The sequence below is a fragment of the Tenrec ecaudatus genome, chromosome 1 (assembly GCF_050624435.1).
Source record: "Tenrec ecaudatus isolate mTenEca1 chromosome 1, mTenEca1.hap1, whole genome shotgun sequence".
Classification (NCBI taxonomy): Eukaryota; Metazoa; Chordata; class Mammalia; order Afrosoricida; family Tenrecidae; genus Tenrec; species Tenrec ecaudatus.
In genome coordinates, this window is record NC_134530.1 from 159736381 (window position 1) to 159752330 (window position 15950).

Sequence of the window (15950 nt, forward strand, 5' to 3'; positions counted from 1 at the left end):
AAATAAATAAATAAAAAACTGAAGAAAAAAAGAAAAGGAAAGGAAAAAGACAGCAAGACAAACAGGGAGAACACTACCTACAGAGAACAGCCTAAATCAGAATGGTGCGTCTGTTTATCAAGGAACACCAAGGATTGCCAGCCATCCCCGAACTCCTGCAGAGCCTTCAGAAGGAATCAACACAGATGACACTCTAATTTGGGGCAGGCAGGTTCCAGAACCATGAAAGAATAAATTTCTACTTGTATGCCTTGCAGTTGTGGTACTTTGTTACAACAGCCCTGGTAAACTAATCCAGTATCCTCCTGGCAGTTCCACAATGCTTTTACTCAGGCTACGTAGATATTTGATACTTTGGGAACTAATTGAACTCCACATTCAAAACCAAATTACCTAGTAATTATGGAGAGAGGAAAACCTTTAGCATTCAGTCTTCCACAAATTCAAAAAAGTATCCTACCAAAAAAGTTTCGAGAATGCAAACACCAAGTTTAATAAAGACTGCAAATAGTTTCCTCATCATATATATAATCTCAGGCTAAGCCACGGTTCTTGACCTTTGTTTTGTTTTGAACTGATGAGAAACTTAGAACAAACACATCAATTTTAGAAAAAGTCACATCCAAAAAGAAGGCACAAGTTTTATGACAACAGTAGAATAAGCGACGATGTAAGTAAGAGGGGGTAAGGAATAGGTAAGCAACATGAGATTGGTTTACAAGAGGTGATCTTAATACCCACGCTCACCCTGGTCGCCGCTTAATAGCCCTCTGGACAATGGTTCCTCCACCTTGAATTCCAGACCCAGAGTTTCCAGAGGCAATGGATGGTCCCAGGGATGGTACATCTGATGTCATTTCTGTAGGACAAAATAGATGATATATATTTTTAAAGGGCCTTGCTTATCATACAACATCTAGAGAGGTTTGTGCTATGGGTAAAATCTTTTTTTTTAATTAATAAATCTTTTTATTGGGGCTCATACAACTCTTATCACAATCCATACATACTTTGAGCAAAGCACCCTTATACATTCGTTACCCTTGTCATTCTTGAAATTCGCCTTCCACTTGGGTTCCTGGAATCAGCTCGGTTTCCTTTTTTTTCCCTCCCCCTCCCTCCCCGCTCCCACTATGGGTAAAATCTTAAATTGTTTACTAAAAAAACCCAAACGTTCAGAGTTGGGTTTATCTTTATTAATTCTTACATTGCCAAAAGATTTCCCCTAATTCAGTTTCCACTCTCCCACTTCATAGAGTTTGGAAAAGGGGGTACTGTAATTTGAAACTTTCACTTTATGGGAGCAGAAAGGCTCACCCTTTCTCTAATGGAACAGGTGGTAGGTTCAAAATCTACATGGTGTCCTAACCCACTATGCTCCCAGGGCTGCAACTTTCACTTCTAAAGGCTTCAAACAGTGATGTAAATCTTAATTTAATTAAACACACATCTAAAATTTGTTTATGCATTTTATTCATACTGGAAATATTTACATCTCCTTTTATGTATTTTATTTTGAAAATAAAAAAGTATAAAAAGTACCAAAATTCCACTAGAAAAGTCAAATGAAAAGCCAAGAATAAGCAAATGTATTGAGATCTAAGCTTTCTTAATGGTTACCAGAGTTGGGAATGGGAGCCCTGGTGGTATAGTGGGTTAATAAGTGTTGGGCTGCTAACCAAAAGGTCAGCAGTTTGAAACCACCAGCTGCTCTATGATAGAAAGATGAAACTTTCTACTCCTCTCAAGTGTTACAGTCTAAGAAACCCACAGAGGCAGTTCAACTTTGTCTTATGGGGTCACTGTGAATTAAAATTAATTTGATGATTTTTTTTTCGAGTTTTGAGATTTTTAGAGATGAAAAGGAGGGGACAATGGGTAGTTAGCAGTGATGGGGAAAATGCATTGATTAAGGGTAGGACTATATGGCTAATTACTGTAACTGGTCAGTAAGTTGTACACCTATGTATGTTCAACTGGCAAAAGCATGTGAAGAGGTATCTTTACAACAATGATCAAAAACAAAGTACCTACTAGAACTACCTATATAACCCAAGACTTTACAAGATTAAGCTTCTTGGTTTGGAAAAGGTCATAGAATTATGGGACATCCCAATTAATTTACCTAATATATTTTGCATACCTGTTGTACATCCTAGATTTTTTTTGTTTTTTTTCCCTGCAGTGTTTATGTCAGCATCAACTAGATGGCAATGAATTTGATTTGGGGTTTTGGGGTCTTAAATGCTTGTAAATAGTCGTCCAAAGCACAACTGGTCTCTGTTTATCTGGAGAAACAGAGGAAGGAGTCGGAATAGGGAAGAAGACAAGAGATGTGTAGCTAATTTCTTCTGTAAGCAACTGCCTTCTGTCTTGAGAGTGGAAGAATTGAATGATAACTGGGCATTTTGACCAAAGAATCCTGATTGAGAAGAAGAAAATATAAAACAGAATTTCAAGCTCTCATGGACTCTATACTTTCTGAAGCTAAAGAAGGGTGGATGAACCCTGAAACTACTGTTCTCAACTCATTTTTATACCTCAAAGAAAAACACCCCTTGATGTCAAACCCAAATAATAGTTCAGCCTAATTAACAAAAAAAATATTTTCTGTGATCATTATGCTCTTTTAAGAACTCCCCATATGTACCATAGAGGAATCCTGAAAGTGCCATGGATGACTAAAGAGACAGACAAATCTGTCTTGGAGCAAGTATGGCCAGTGCTCCTTAGAGGCAAGGATGGCAAGATTTCATCTTACAAACTTTGGATATACTGTAAGGGGAGACGAGTCCCCTGGAGAAGGGCATCATGCCCAGTAAGGTAGAGGGGCAGTGAAAGAGAAGAAGGCCCTCAATGAAATCAAATGGCACAATGGCTGCAACAATTGGCTCAAGCATAGAGATCATTGTGAGGGTGACGCAGGACCAGGCATTGTTTTATTCTGTTGTGCACAGAGTCACTATGGGTCAGAACCAACTCAATGGCACCCAACAACAACATATAGGATCAAACATAACAAACCATAAAAATTTAAATAGTAACTTTAAGGGACAGTGATTTACATTAATGAAGTAAGAAAAGTTAAGAGTAGAATGATAGCACAACTCAAAGAATGTAATCAAAGTCTATCTTATACATGTAGTAACTATTGAGTTGGAATATGTTTTGCTGTTTACATCCTCAACAACAAATATAAATAAAATTTAGAAGACAAAGAATCCACAGGTTATAATTGTCATTCCACCCAACTCATTCTGTGCAAGTGTCCACGAACTATATACCAAGACCCAAGACAGACGATCTTAGGCAATGAAATAAGTTTTACCAAAAAAAAAAAAATATATATATATATATATATATATATATATATATATATATATATCACACAGAATGTGTTCTCCAACCACAGTGGAACCAAACAAGAAATCAAAACAAAAAGATCATACAGTATTTTCAAACACTTAGAAACTAAACATATTTCTAAAATAATGAGCCCAAAAGGAAGCCTCAAAGGAAATTGTAAAATACACTAAGTAAATGCAAATAAAAGTATAAACTTTAAGAGACATGTCTAAAGCAGCACTGAGAGGAACACCACCAGCACTAAATGCTCACATTAGAAATCTCAACTATTATCTAGCTCTCGGGAAGAAACAAAAAACAAGCAGAAAGAAGTAAATAATAAAGAGCAGAAATCAATGAATTTTAAAAGAAGAAGAAGAAAAGAGCTAGTTGTCTAAACAAGTCAATAAAATAGGCAAACCTCCAGGAAGAATAAAAGAAAAAATTAGAGAAGACACTAATTACGATTACCAGAAATTAAAAAGGGATATTACAACAGCGACTCTGAACAGAGGAAAGAATTCTAAGAACAATTTACACACATAAATTTGACAATTTCAGACAAAATGGACCAATTACTCAAAAGCACTCAAATTACAACAAACTAATGAAATAGATAAGTTGAATACTTCTGTAACTATTAAAAAATTGAACTGATAATTCTAAAACTCCCAAAAAGGAAATCAACTGGTCCAATTATTATACAAGAGACATCTACTACACATTTAAAAGAGAAATAATACAACTCTTTCAGGAAATAGTTGAAGGGGACAATTCGTATCCATTTCATAAAACTCTAATAATACCCTGATAGGAAAAATCAAACAAAAACCACACTGCACCCTACCCCAAAAAAACTAAAGACCACGAGTTTCATGAAAACATACACAAAAATTCTTTTTTAAAATTGCAAGTAGCAATACATGAAAAGAACTACATACTATGACCAAAGTAAGTTTACCTTAGAAATTCAAGCTGCTTAGTTACTGAAAAATCAGTCAGTGTAATCTACTATATTAATGGGCTCAAAATTTTAAAAGTACAAGACTATACATAAAAATTACTTCATACATATAGCCAAGTATGGAATATTATCTCCAAAAAAGACAAAACAAACTACAGAGAAAAAGTATTTTCTAAAATTCAATATCCAATCTTAATAAAAAAAAATTCCAGAAAAAAATAGAATAATGGGAGACGCCTTCAATGTGATAAAAGAATAAAAAACCAAAAACATACACCCGGAATTATACTTGATGGTAGAAGATGTTATTTCCTCTCTAAGATTGAAAACAAGGCAAGAATATTTACCCTCAAAAGACATGGGTTGCAGGGGAACAGGCCATTAACCAAGAGGAAGGTGTTGTTTTTATCTCCACAGGGAAAGGAGGACCAGACTTCAGGCCGGTGCACCAAGTCGTGAATGCAAGCAGAAATCCAATAGAGGTCTGAGGGGCCCCAATCCCAACTACGTGGCAGCCTCTTGCCCAATCCCCACCGGAAGAATTCACTTCAGAAGACAGCACTTCAGAAGCTACAGCTCAGGGAGAAGGACACATCTGATCATAGCACACGGGAGCAAATGAAGGGGGAGGGAGAGAGAGTGGAGCACATTCTGGCCCACCAAGCCCAGAGGACAATATTCCTGCTCAGGGCAGCCAGAGAGGACCATAGGGCTGGCCCCACCATAAGACAAGACAGCCCTCACTAACCCATAGTGCTACAGGGAACAACACTGGAGACACAGTGGGAGAATTGCGCCCAATATGACCCCACAACACCAAGGCGAAACACTAAGAACAGCAAGGGGAGCAGAGCAACGAAATAGAACAGCAAGGGACAACAACTAAGAACAGCAAGGGGAGCAGAGCAACGAAATCCCCTGGAAATACCAAAAATAGACTGTGGGGCCAGGGCATAACACCCCATCAGACTCAACCAGAAAATTCTCCTAAAGGTCAACAAACAGACCTTGAACTATTTATAGGCTTCTTTTGTTGTTGTTGATTTTGGGGGGTTTTTTTGTTTTGTTTTCTTTTGTTGCTTTGTTTTGCTCTCTCTTATTTTTGTGCTTATTGTTGTCTCTGCATGTCTATATAGGTAAGAAAGGCGGGAGAAACAATCTGGAGGACAAAATAACGGGACCCACGGTTCTTGAGGGGCATAGGTGAGGGGGAAACGGGGTAAAGGAAGTGGGTGTTAACAAACCCAGGGACAAGGTAACAAGTGATCTAAAATTGATGGCAAGGAGGGTGTATGAGGCCAGGTAGGGCTTGATCAAGGGCAATGTAACCGAGAGGTATTACTGAAACCCAAATGAAGACTGAACATGATAGTGGGGCAAGAGGAAAGTAAAATGAAGTAGAGGAAAGAACTATAAGGCAAAGGATATTTACAGAGGTCTAAATATAGACATGTACATATGTAAATATATTTATATGATAGGGAAATTGATCTACATACATATATTTATAGGTTGAGTATTAAGGTAGCAGATGGACATTGGCCCTTTATTCAAATACTCCCTAAATTCAAGAACACTTTGTTCTAATAACCTGGCATTCCACGATGTTCACCTTCCCAACATGATCGCTGAAGATAGTCAGTTGCATAAGCAAATGTGGTGAAGAAAGCTGATGGTGCCTAGCAACCAAAAGATATAGTCTGGGGTCTTAAAGGCTTGTATATAAACAAGTGGCAATCTAGCTGAGAAGCAACAAAGCCCACGTGCAAGAAGTACACCAGCCTGTGTGATCACGAGGTGTTGATAGGATCAGTTATCAGGCATCAAAGAACAAAAAAATCATATCATTGTATATGAGGGGGAGTGCAAACTGGAGACCCAAAGCCCATCTGTAGGCAACTGGACATCTCCTTACAGAAGGGTCATGGGGAGGAGACGAGCCAGTCAGGGTGCAGTACAGCACCAATGAAACATACAACTTTCCTCTAGTTCTTTAATACTTCCTCCCCACCACTATTCCAATTCTATCTTACAAATCCAGCTAGACCAGAGGGTGTACACTGGTACAGATAAGAGCTGGAAACACAGGGAATCAAGGACAGATAAACCCCTCAGGACCAATAATGAGAGTAACGATACCAGGAGGGGAAAAGGTGGGGGTAGGAAAGGGAAACCGATCACAATGATCTACATGTAACTTCCTCTCAGGGGGGGCAGACAACAGATAAGTGGGTGAAAGGAAACTGGTCAGTGTAAGACATGAAAAAATAATAATTTATAAATAATCAAGGGTTCATGAGGGGGGCAAGAAAGGAGGGGGAAAATGAGAATACCAAATGGGAATACCATTGGTAGTAGAAAGTAGAAAGAAATGTTTTGAAAATGAAGATGGTAACAAATGTGCTTGACATAATGGATGAATGTATGGATTGTGAAAAGAGTTGTATAAGTCCCCAATAAAATGATTTTTTTAAAAGAGAATATTTACCCTCACAACTCTTATTCAAACCGTGCTGGATATTTAAGCCTAGGCAAATTTACAAGATGAGGAAATAAAAGCCCCTAGCATGAGGTCCTCATTTTTCCCCTCCTTCCCCGCTCCCCCCTCCCTCATGAACCCTTGATAATTTATAAATTATTATTTTGTCACATCTTGACCTGTCCAGCATCTTCTTTCAACCCCTTTTCTGTTGTCTGTCCCTCAGGGAGGAGGTCACATGTAGATCCTTGTAACTGGTTCCCCCTTTCCAACCTACCCTCCCTGCACCCTCCCAATATGGCCACTCTCACCACTGGTCCTGAAGGGATCATCTGCCCTGGTTCCCTGTTTCCAGTTCCTATCTGCACCAGTGTACATCCTCTGGTCTTGCCAGACTTGCAAGGTAGAATTGGGATCATGATAGTGGGGGAGGAGAAAGCATTTAGGAACTAGCGGAAAGTTGTTTATTTCATCGTTGATACATCGCACCCTGACTGGCTCGTCTCCTCCGGGAGACCTTTCAGTAAGGGGATCTCCAGTGGCCTACAAATGGGCTTTGGGTCTCCGCTCTACACTCCCCCTTCATTCACTATGGTAAGATTTTTTTGTTCTGATGATGCCTGACACCTGATCCCTTCGACACCACGTGATCACACAGGCTAGTGTGCTTCTTCCATGTGGGCTTTGTTGCTTCTGAGCTAGGTGGCCGCTTGTTTATCTTCAAGTTTTTAAGACTCCAGATGCTATATCTTGTGATAGCCGGGCACCATCAGCTTTCTTCACCACATTTGCTTATTCACCCGCTTTGTCTTCAGTGGTTGTGCCGGGAAAGTGAGCATCATAGAATGCCAATTTAATAGAAGAAAGTATTCTTGCATTGAGGGAGTACTTGAGCGGAGGCCCAATGTCCTTCTGCTACCTTACTACTAAACCTATAAATAAATATATGCACATAGATCTATTTCCCCAGTCTCATATATAAATATATTTGCATATGTACATGTCTTTATCTAGACCTCTATAAATGTCCTTTGCCTCCCAGCTATTTCCTCTATTTCCCTTGACCTTCCTCCTGTCCCACTACCATGCTCAGTCCCCACGAGGGTTTCAGCAATTCCTGTTGGTTACATGCAATTAATTTTTTAAAAGAGTGCACAACTACAATAATCAAGACTGAAAGGTCTTGGGAGAGGGATAGACAGACTAATGTAATCTAGAAATAATTTTGCTAGGTGTCATGGAGTCAGTTCGTACTCATAGCAACCCTATGTACAAACATGACAAATCCCTGCCCAGTCAGTCCTGCACCATCCTCACAACTGTTCCTCCATTTGAGGTCACTTGTTGCAGTCACTCTGTCACTCCATCTCCTTGAGGGCTTCCTCCTTTTCACTGACCCTCTACTTCACCAAGCTTGATGTCCTTTTCCAGGGACTGGTCTCTCCTGATAACATGTCCAAAATACGTGAAATGGAAGGAGTCCTCACTTCTTCTAAGGAGCATTCTGGCTGTACTTCTTGCTTTGAAATGACCGGGCCAACCCCTACTCACAAGAAATTCTTCACCATAAACATTCACAAGTACTGCATGTGCAATTTTTAAATTATTGTAAAGGCTTCCAGTATTTTCTTACTCTAAAGGAAAAATGCACCTTATGCACCTGTTCCAAACTAACTTGCTGTTATTGTTAGTTGTCACTGAGTAGGCTTTGACCTGTAGCAACTCTATTCACAATAAAATGACACACTCCAGGCTCCTGTGCCATTCTCACTGTTCCTATGCCTGCAACACTGATGCAGCCACTTTGTCAATCCATCTTGTTGAGGGACAAACTACAAAGTCTTGAAGACACAGTTAGAAATGGATTTAGTTCATACCTAAGTGCTGACTGTACCTGCTAGAGTTTAATATCCAAATATATAAAGAACCCTTACAACTCAAAAACAAAATCCAACACAATTAAAATATGGGCAAAGGATGTGAATACATTTTTCAAAATGCATATATTCTATACACTTACACATACACACACACAAAAATATCCAATAAGCACATGAAAACAAGTTCGACATTAATGACTAAGGAACTCTAGTGGCCTGGTGAGCTACACATTGAGCTGCTAACCACAATATCAATGGTTTGAACCCACCAGGCACTACACAGGACAAAGATGAGGCCGTCTGCTCTTTTAACTATTTAGTCTCAGAAACCCCAAGGGGCAATTTCTACTCTGTTGTATATGGTCACTATGAGCGAGCATACAAAAGCTGGAGGAAGAGGGTAATGAGAATTTACTGCTTCAATGAACAAATACATACTTGCAAAAAGGCATTGGGAATTGGGAAAATGGGGAACAAAGAAAAAAGGAGAGCTGCTTCAGGGGAAAAAAAGGTTCACAAACATTAATGTAAAACTAAAACTTTTAGGGGAACGCAAAGAAAAATCTCCAGGATCTAGAGCTCAGCAATTTCTGAGACTCAGCACTTAAAGTGTGATCCATAAATGGAAAAATCTACAAATCAGCAAAATTAAAAACCTTTGCTCTGTAATAGAACTTGTAAGAGGATGGCAAGTTATTGTGGAGGAGGGGAACATTTGCAAACCATATATTCAATGAACTAATTTCTAGAAATATTTTTAAACTCTGAAAGTTCAGCATAAAAAAACCACCATTACAAAGGGGCTATGCGGAATAAGAACCACTTTATCATAAACTTGTGATTTACCCTAGACTTTTGGCTCGCCCTGTTTGTACAATGGCAAACGTCAAAAGATCAGCAGTTCAAACCCACCAAGTGCCCTGAGAAAGATACGGCAGTCTGCTTCTGTAAAGATTACAGCTTTATAAACCCTATGGACAGTAGTGGGATTCAAATACTTTCTGTTTGCTGCCCTAAAGACTGTTTTAAGTATTAAAAATTATATACCCAAAGGTAGTTTTTTGTTTCATACAGTTAATACTTAAATAGAACAATGAAAGAGGTACACAAAACTAGATTATGAGTTTTAAAAGATTAATGAACAATAATCTTTTATATTAAATAATGCCTGCCAAAAATCAATAAAACTTAAAACTGTTATTTAAGGCATTTCTCTATTGCTTTTTGAATGGCGTCCTCACGTGCAGTACGTTTCGCTTTTATCAGAGCGTCACCAGCCGTGTGATTCATCCTTCACCATCTTTTCACTGCAAGAGTAGGATCATATTCCTTTAGAGAGCGGCCAATTGGGCAATAATCATTGATAGATTAGAAACTGTTAAAGAGGCTTTTCTCTAAACATAATATGTTCACCTTTGAAAAATCTCTTTCCGCTGACAATTGTTCTGACAATATTTCTAGCTCTTTGAACAGTTTCATGAGTTGCATCATTCACTCACAATATTTCTGGGAATTTGGGGAGTAACAATGCTAAAACAAGGGACAGTATGTCCCGCTTGGTTATTTGACACCTTTTCTGATTACATTATATGTTTGTTTACCAAAGTAGCAAATGTGTAGGAATAAAAATGTATTTCATCCCAAGTATGAGTTCTAGGAAATGAATAAATATTACATGCATAGTTGTATCTAGCTTTTTATACCTCTATGGGTGGAATGAACTATTCCGATGGGTAGATGAACATTAAAAAGAATAAGGAATGTAAATTTGTAACTAAAGAGAACTGATTACAAGTGCCATTTTAAAAATCGGTACTATCAAAATAAAAAAAACTGGGTAAAAGTTCTGTAAAAACGATGGGAACTGGTTGAATCCCTTCATCACCTATGAGGCAGGTTCCACTCTGTCCTATCTGATTACTATGAGTCAGAATTAATGGTAGTGGGCTTGGGTTTGGGTTCTGGATTGCCTAGGTTTCTTGTTCTGAACAATGAGATGTGAGCAGATATAAACAGGAGTCTGAAATGTGCCTGTGTTGTTGGTCCTTGTCCTTGCAGTGTTGTAGCTCCCACAGTGATTGGATTAAAAACAATAACAAAAAAACCCTCACTGCCATCAGGTCGATACTGATTTCAAATAGTGACCTTACAGGACTTGGTAGAACTGTCCCTTTGAGTTTCTGAGACTGTAAATCTAAACAGGCGTAGAAAGCCTCATCTTTCTGCTGCAGAACTGGTTGGTGATTTTTAACTACTGGCTTTGTGGTTAGCAGCCCAATGCATATCCACTACCCACCAAGACTCCTTAGTGATTGAGTAGAACCATACAAATGAGGTATATAGAATCCTAAAAGGGGACTGGTTCAGTTTTGCCATCCACTGGGCTTAAATGAGAGCCAATCTCAGAGCAGAGAACAACCAAGAAGATCCAGGAGTGGAGTGCATACTTTGGACTCAAGATCCCTGCACTGAAAACCCCCAGACACCAGTAAGAGAGAGAGAGCATTAACACTGGAGACATGAGGCAGCAAGAAACATTTAGAGAAGTGGAGGCATTAGAACCACAAGACCAAAAGAATCAGTCCATGGGCAAGATGGCAATAGAAGAGGCAAAAGCACTGAGCGTCTTCAAGCAGATTTACTGGCAGAGAGGGATACTTCCAGGTTCCTTTTGATGGAGCTCTGAGAGCTTTATAACAGTTGCTAGAGCACGCAGAGGTAAGCCCCAGAGAAGGGCCTGTCTGTAGACATGGCTGAGAAGCTGTCCTGATCAAAGAACTGTATATTCTAGCTGATCCTGAATTATAACCTATTACTTCCCTAAAAGACAACCTATAATCATGGGTATTGTCTGAATTCTGTGTGAAAATTGGTACTATCAAAATCACTATAAATTCACTATAAGGAATCATCGAACTCAGTAGAGAAGTAGAGTGTCATGTCACCAATAGCTGGTGCCAGAACTCATATTAATGACTGAAGGGTAGAGGTATGTTTAACTACCACCTCATAGGAATCAGCATATGTTGATTGTGAATTTTCTTCTCCTCCATTTCCCACATTTGGACAAGGAGGTTTTGGTAATAGTTTAAGAATTACATGTATTTTCTTTTGGTAATATTTTAAGAACTTTTTGTGTACATGTATATGTATATTTCACTTTTAATTCTGTCACCCCTGCCTCCTAGTACACTGTTTTGTTGGCCCACACCATTTTTTCCAAACGTGTCTGGTTGTGCTTCTGCCACCCCCCGTGAAAACAGCATGCCCTGAGAGGCCTGGTGGTTCTAGAAGAATGAGAGATATGTACAGAAACCTGAACCCAACTCCCAGCCTGAAGCCAAGTCTGCTTAAAGCAGCGAAAGATCCATATACCATGTACAGGTGAATGAGAAACAAAGCTCACTGCTATAAGCCGCTGAGATTTGAAATAGTTTTTATATACAGCATTACTGTGGGGACAGACAACCAATTCATGTTACTCAGAATTAAAACTTTTCTTGAAAAAAAATCAAGACTATTATGACTATTTCTTTGATTAAAAAAACTGAAACTTTTAAAAAATTTTCAAAATAATCATTACCTATTGTGGGTAGAAAGAAGTGAAAGACAATTAAGGAATATCTAGGAGGCTTTAAGAATATAATAATTTCTTATTTCTGATTATGGATTGTCTGAACATGTATTTTCTTTGGGATGGTGTAGTGGTTAAGCATTAGGCTGCAATCTGCACAGTTAGCAGTTCAAAACCAACCAGCAGCAGCTCCATGGAGAAAGACTGGGCTTTAAAGTTACAGTATCAGAAAGCCACAGGGGGATGCTATGAGTCAGCATGGACTCAATGGCAGTGAATTTAACATTTTAAGAACTGTGTGTGTGTGTGTGTTTCCCCCACTTTGTTAGTTCTGCCATCTTTGCATCCAGGGATACTATACTGTGTTGCTGTTAGTGGGATTTTTCAAAATTATGTTTTCTTATTACTTCGGGGGGGGGGGGGGTGTGGTGTGTGTGTGTGTGTGTGTGTGTGTGTGTGTGTGTGTGTAGAGTAACTGGTCTAATTAGGACATGGACAAATAGAAAGACATTCACCAAAGATGCATAGATAGCAAATAAATATATGAAAAGACGTTCAGCATCATCAGTCAATCCATAAAGATTGACAGTCTCAGAAACCCACAGGGCAGTTCTACTCTATCCTATAGAGTTACTATGAGTCAGAATTTTTGATGACTGCGAGTTTTGAGTTTCTGAAATGAGAAACTGGAAATCTCTATAAGAGCAGACAGCCTTATATTTCTCCCTTGGAGAAGATAGTGAGCCTGAAGCACCAATCTTGCCGTTTAGCCTAAAGCCTAACACCAAACACACAACAAGACCAGGGATCCCATCACAGGCCACTGTCGTTAGGTGTTACTAAGTCAGTTTCCACTCACAGTAACTCTATGTACAACAGAACAAAACACTGCCTGGTCCTGCACTATCCTCACAATTGCTATGTTTGAACCATTGTTGCAGTCACTGTGTCAATCATCTTATTCAGGATCTTCTTCCTTAGCCATTAGAGAAATGCACATTAAAACCATAATGATATACTACTACACTGCAACCAGAGAGGTTAGAATTAAAAATAGTAGTAACATCAAATGTTAGAAAAGATATGGATAAACTGGATCATTCATCTATTACTGGTGACAATGTAAAATGGTACAGCCTCTCTGAAAAAGAAGAATTTAGTATTTTCTTTGAAAATTAAGTATTTGAGGAGGGAGGGGATGAGATGATACCAAGGGCTCAAGTAGAAAGAAAATGTTTGAAAATGATGATGGCAACATATGTACAAATGTGCTTGACACAATGGATGGATGTATAGATTGTGCTAAGAGCTGTTAAAGAGCCCCCAATAAAATAATTTTTTAAAAAGAAAGAATATTAAGCATCTGACTACCATTATGTTCCAGGAATTTTAAGTCTGTGCATTTGTCCCAGAAAAATTAAAACGTACATTCAAACAAAAAACCCGTACCCTGAATTATTAAGCAGTTTTATTCTTAATAACCAAGAAAACAACTCACATGCCCATTAACAAATGAATGATTAAACTGTAGTCAATTGCACAGACTACCACTCAACACAACAGAGCAAACTATTGATATATGCAACAATCTGAATGAATGCCCAAGAAAATTATGAGTAAAACAGTCAATCATAGAAGATTATGATTCTATTTATAGACAATTGTTGAAATGAAAAAATTATATTATTATAATAATAATAAAGAAAAATTAATGAGTTTGCGATAGGATGGGGTGAAAAAAGGGTTGATGGGTGTGGGCATAAAAGGGCAACATGAGGGAACCTTTGGTGATAAGAATATTCTATGCCTTAACTGTATCAATGTTAATGTTTTAGTTGTTATGATACTAGAGTTTTACAAGATGTTCCCGGTGGGGGAAACTGGGTAATCTACAATTAAATAAAATTCATTTTCATATCATGGCAGCCTCATGTGTAGCAGAGAACTACTCCATAGGGCAGTTTCCCAAAGTGGGTGATATCACCCCCTGGGGACACTGGAATGATTAAGGGGACCTACAAATAGGTATCTATCCTGGATTATGGGCTAGAGGGCAAACGTTTTTCACTGCCAAGAGGGCACTGAGTCTTTTTTCCCTGAAAAGAAGGCGGAAGGCCAAATAAGTCTGGGAACCGAGGCCACAGGTTTTTAAGGCTGTGATCTTATAGAGGCAGGTTGTCAGGTCTGTCTTACAAGGTGCCTGTGCCTCTGGGTGGCTTCCAACAGCTAACCTTTTGGCTAGTAGTCAAGCACTCAACCATTTGTACCACCCAGGGATTAGTTTAAAGTAAAAAGTTTAATTAGAAAATGTTTTCAATGTCTTTTCTTCCCTTTAAACTTAAAATCTATATAAAGTTCTAATAACAATCAAATAATCTTAAATTTTCTATTGATTATTGATAAGACTAAAAGCAATTAATCTCAGTATACAATCACGTGTTGCATGTCGTCCGTGATACATTCTCTGAAAGAGCATTATGTGATGTGGATACTGTAAACATGCCTAAATCTAGAACAATTGAGTTCACTGATTTTTCACCTTTGTGATGTTTAATAATCTTTTGTTTCATTTCCAAATCCATTGTTCTAAGTTTCTTCCTGCTGCTGCTCTCACTAATACTGGTTTTGCTGCATTGGGGAGTCATGATGTACATCATGGTATAATTTTGAAAAGAAAAAGAAACATATGACCGTAACTTTCAAAATACCCATGTACACAAGATTGCATGCTGCTACCTAAGAGTTTAAATTATGTTTTTGAAATTTGCTACCGGTGCTATTGAAAATACACTGGACTGCCAAAAGAACAAACAAAGCTGTCTGGGAAGAAGTATAGCCAGAGTGCTCCTTAGAGCAAGGATGGAAAGACTTTGTCTTATGTACTTTGGACATGGCGTCAAAGAAATCAGTTCCCAGGGAAAGACAGGGTGCTCAGTCAGATGAAGGAGCAGTGAAAAAGAGGAAGGCCCTCAAAAAGATGAAATGACAGTGGCTGCAACAGCGGGCTCAAACACAACGGTGAGGATGGCGCAGGGCTGGGCAGTGCTTCTCTCTGTAGTACACAGGGACGCTATGAGTTGGAACAGACTGAATGGCACCTAACAAGAACAATGTAAGCGTTGAAGAATATACTGTTATACAGTAAACTTTTTATTTGTAAATAAGGAAGATTATCATTAAAATACCAATAGAAAGCCAATAACAAAGTTGTTTATTATGCCAATGAGAGATATACTGAGCAAGTAATCTGAGAAACAGGACTATTTAAAGAAAAATGTGCATTAGGATCAGAGGAAGGATCCTGAATGAGATGTCATATGCAGATGACACAACACTGCTTGCTGGAAGTTAAGAGAACTTGAAGCAGTTACCGATGAAGATGTCCTTACAACTAGGCCAATATACATCATGATACATGAAGAAAAGATGCACGTTGTCAAGGATTTTACTTTTCTTGGATCCACAATCAATGCTCATGGAAGCAGCAGTCAAGAAATCAAACAATGTATTTCATTGGACAAATCTGCTGCAAAATAACTCTTTAAAGCATTAAAAAACAAACATGACACTTTGTGGTCTAAGTCACACCTGACCTAAGCCATGGCATTTCAAGATCGGTTTGAAACTGTTAAGATTGGTTTCAAAGGGTCAGGTTGCCAAAAAGTTCAATGATACAAAAAAGTTATGAAATCTTGATTTAGAGACTCC

The 15950-nt window shown here is 38.5% G+C and overlaps 1 protein-coding gene across 7 annotated transcripts in view; it reads right to left on the reverse strand.

Moving 5' to 3' along the window:
- ARNT (aryl hydrocarbon receptor nuclear translocator) overlaps positions 1–15950 on the reverse strand; it is an 84518-nt gene that overhangs the window by 53827 nt on the left and 14741 nt on the right. For all 7 annotated transcript variants that reach the window (XM_075561460.1, XM_075561412.1, XM_075561452.1 and 4 more), the window contains one exon: positions 748–859. In XM_075561460.1, coding sequence (XP_075417575.1) covers positions 748–859 — 112 coding nt within the window. The remainder of the gene's footprint in view (positions 1–747; positions 860–15950) is intronic.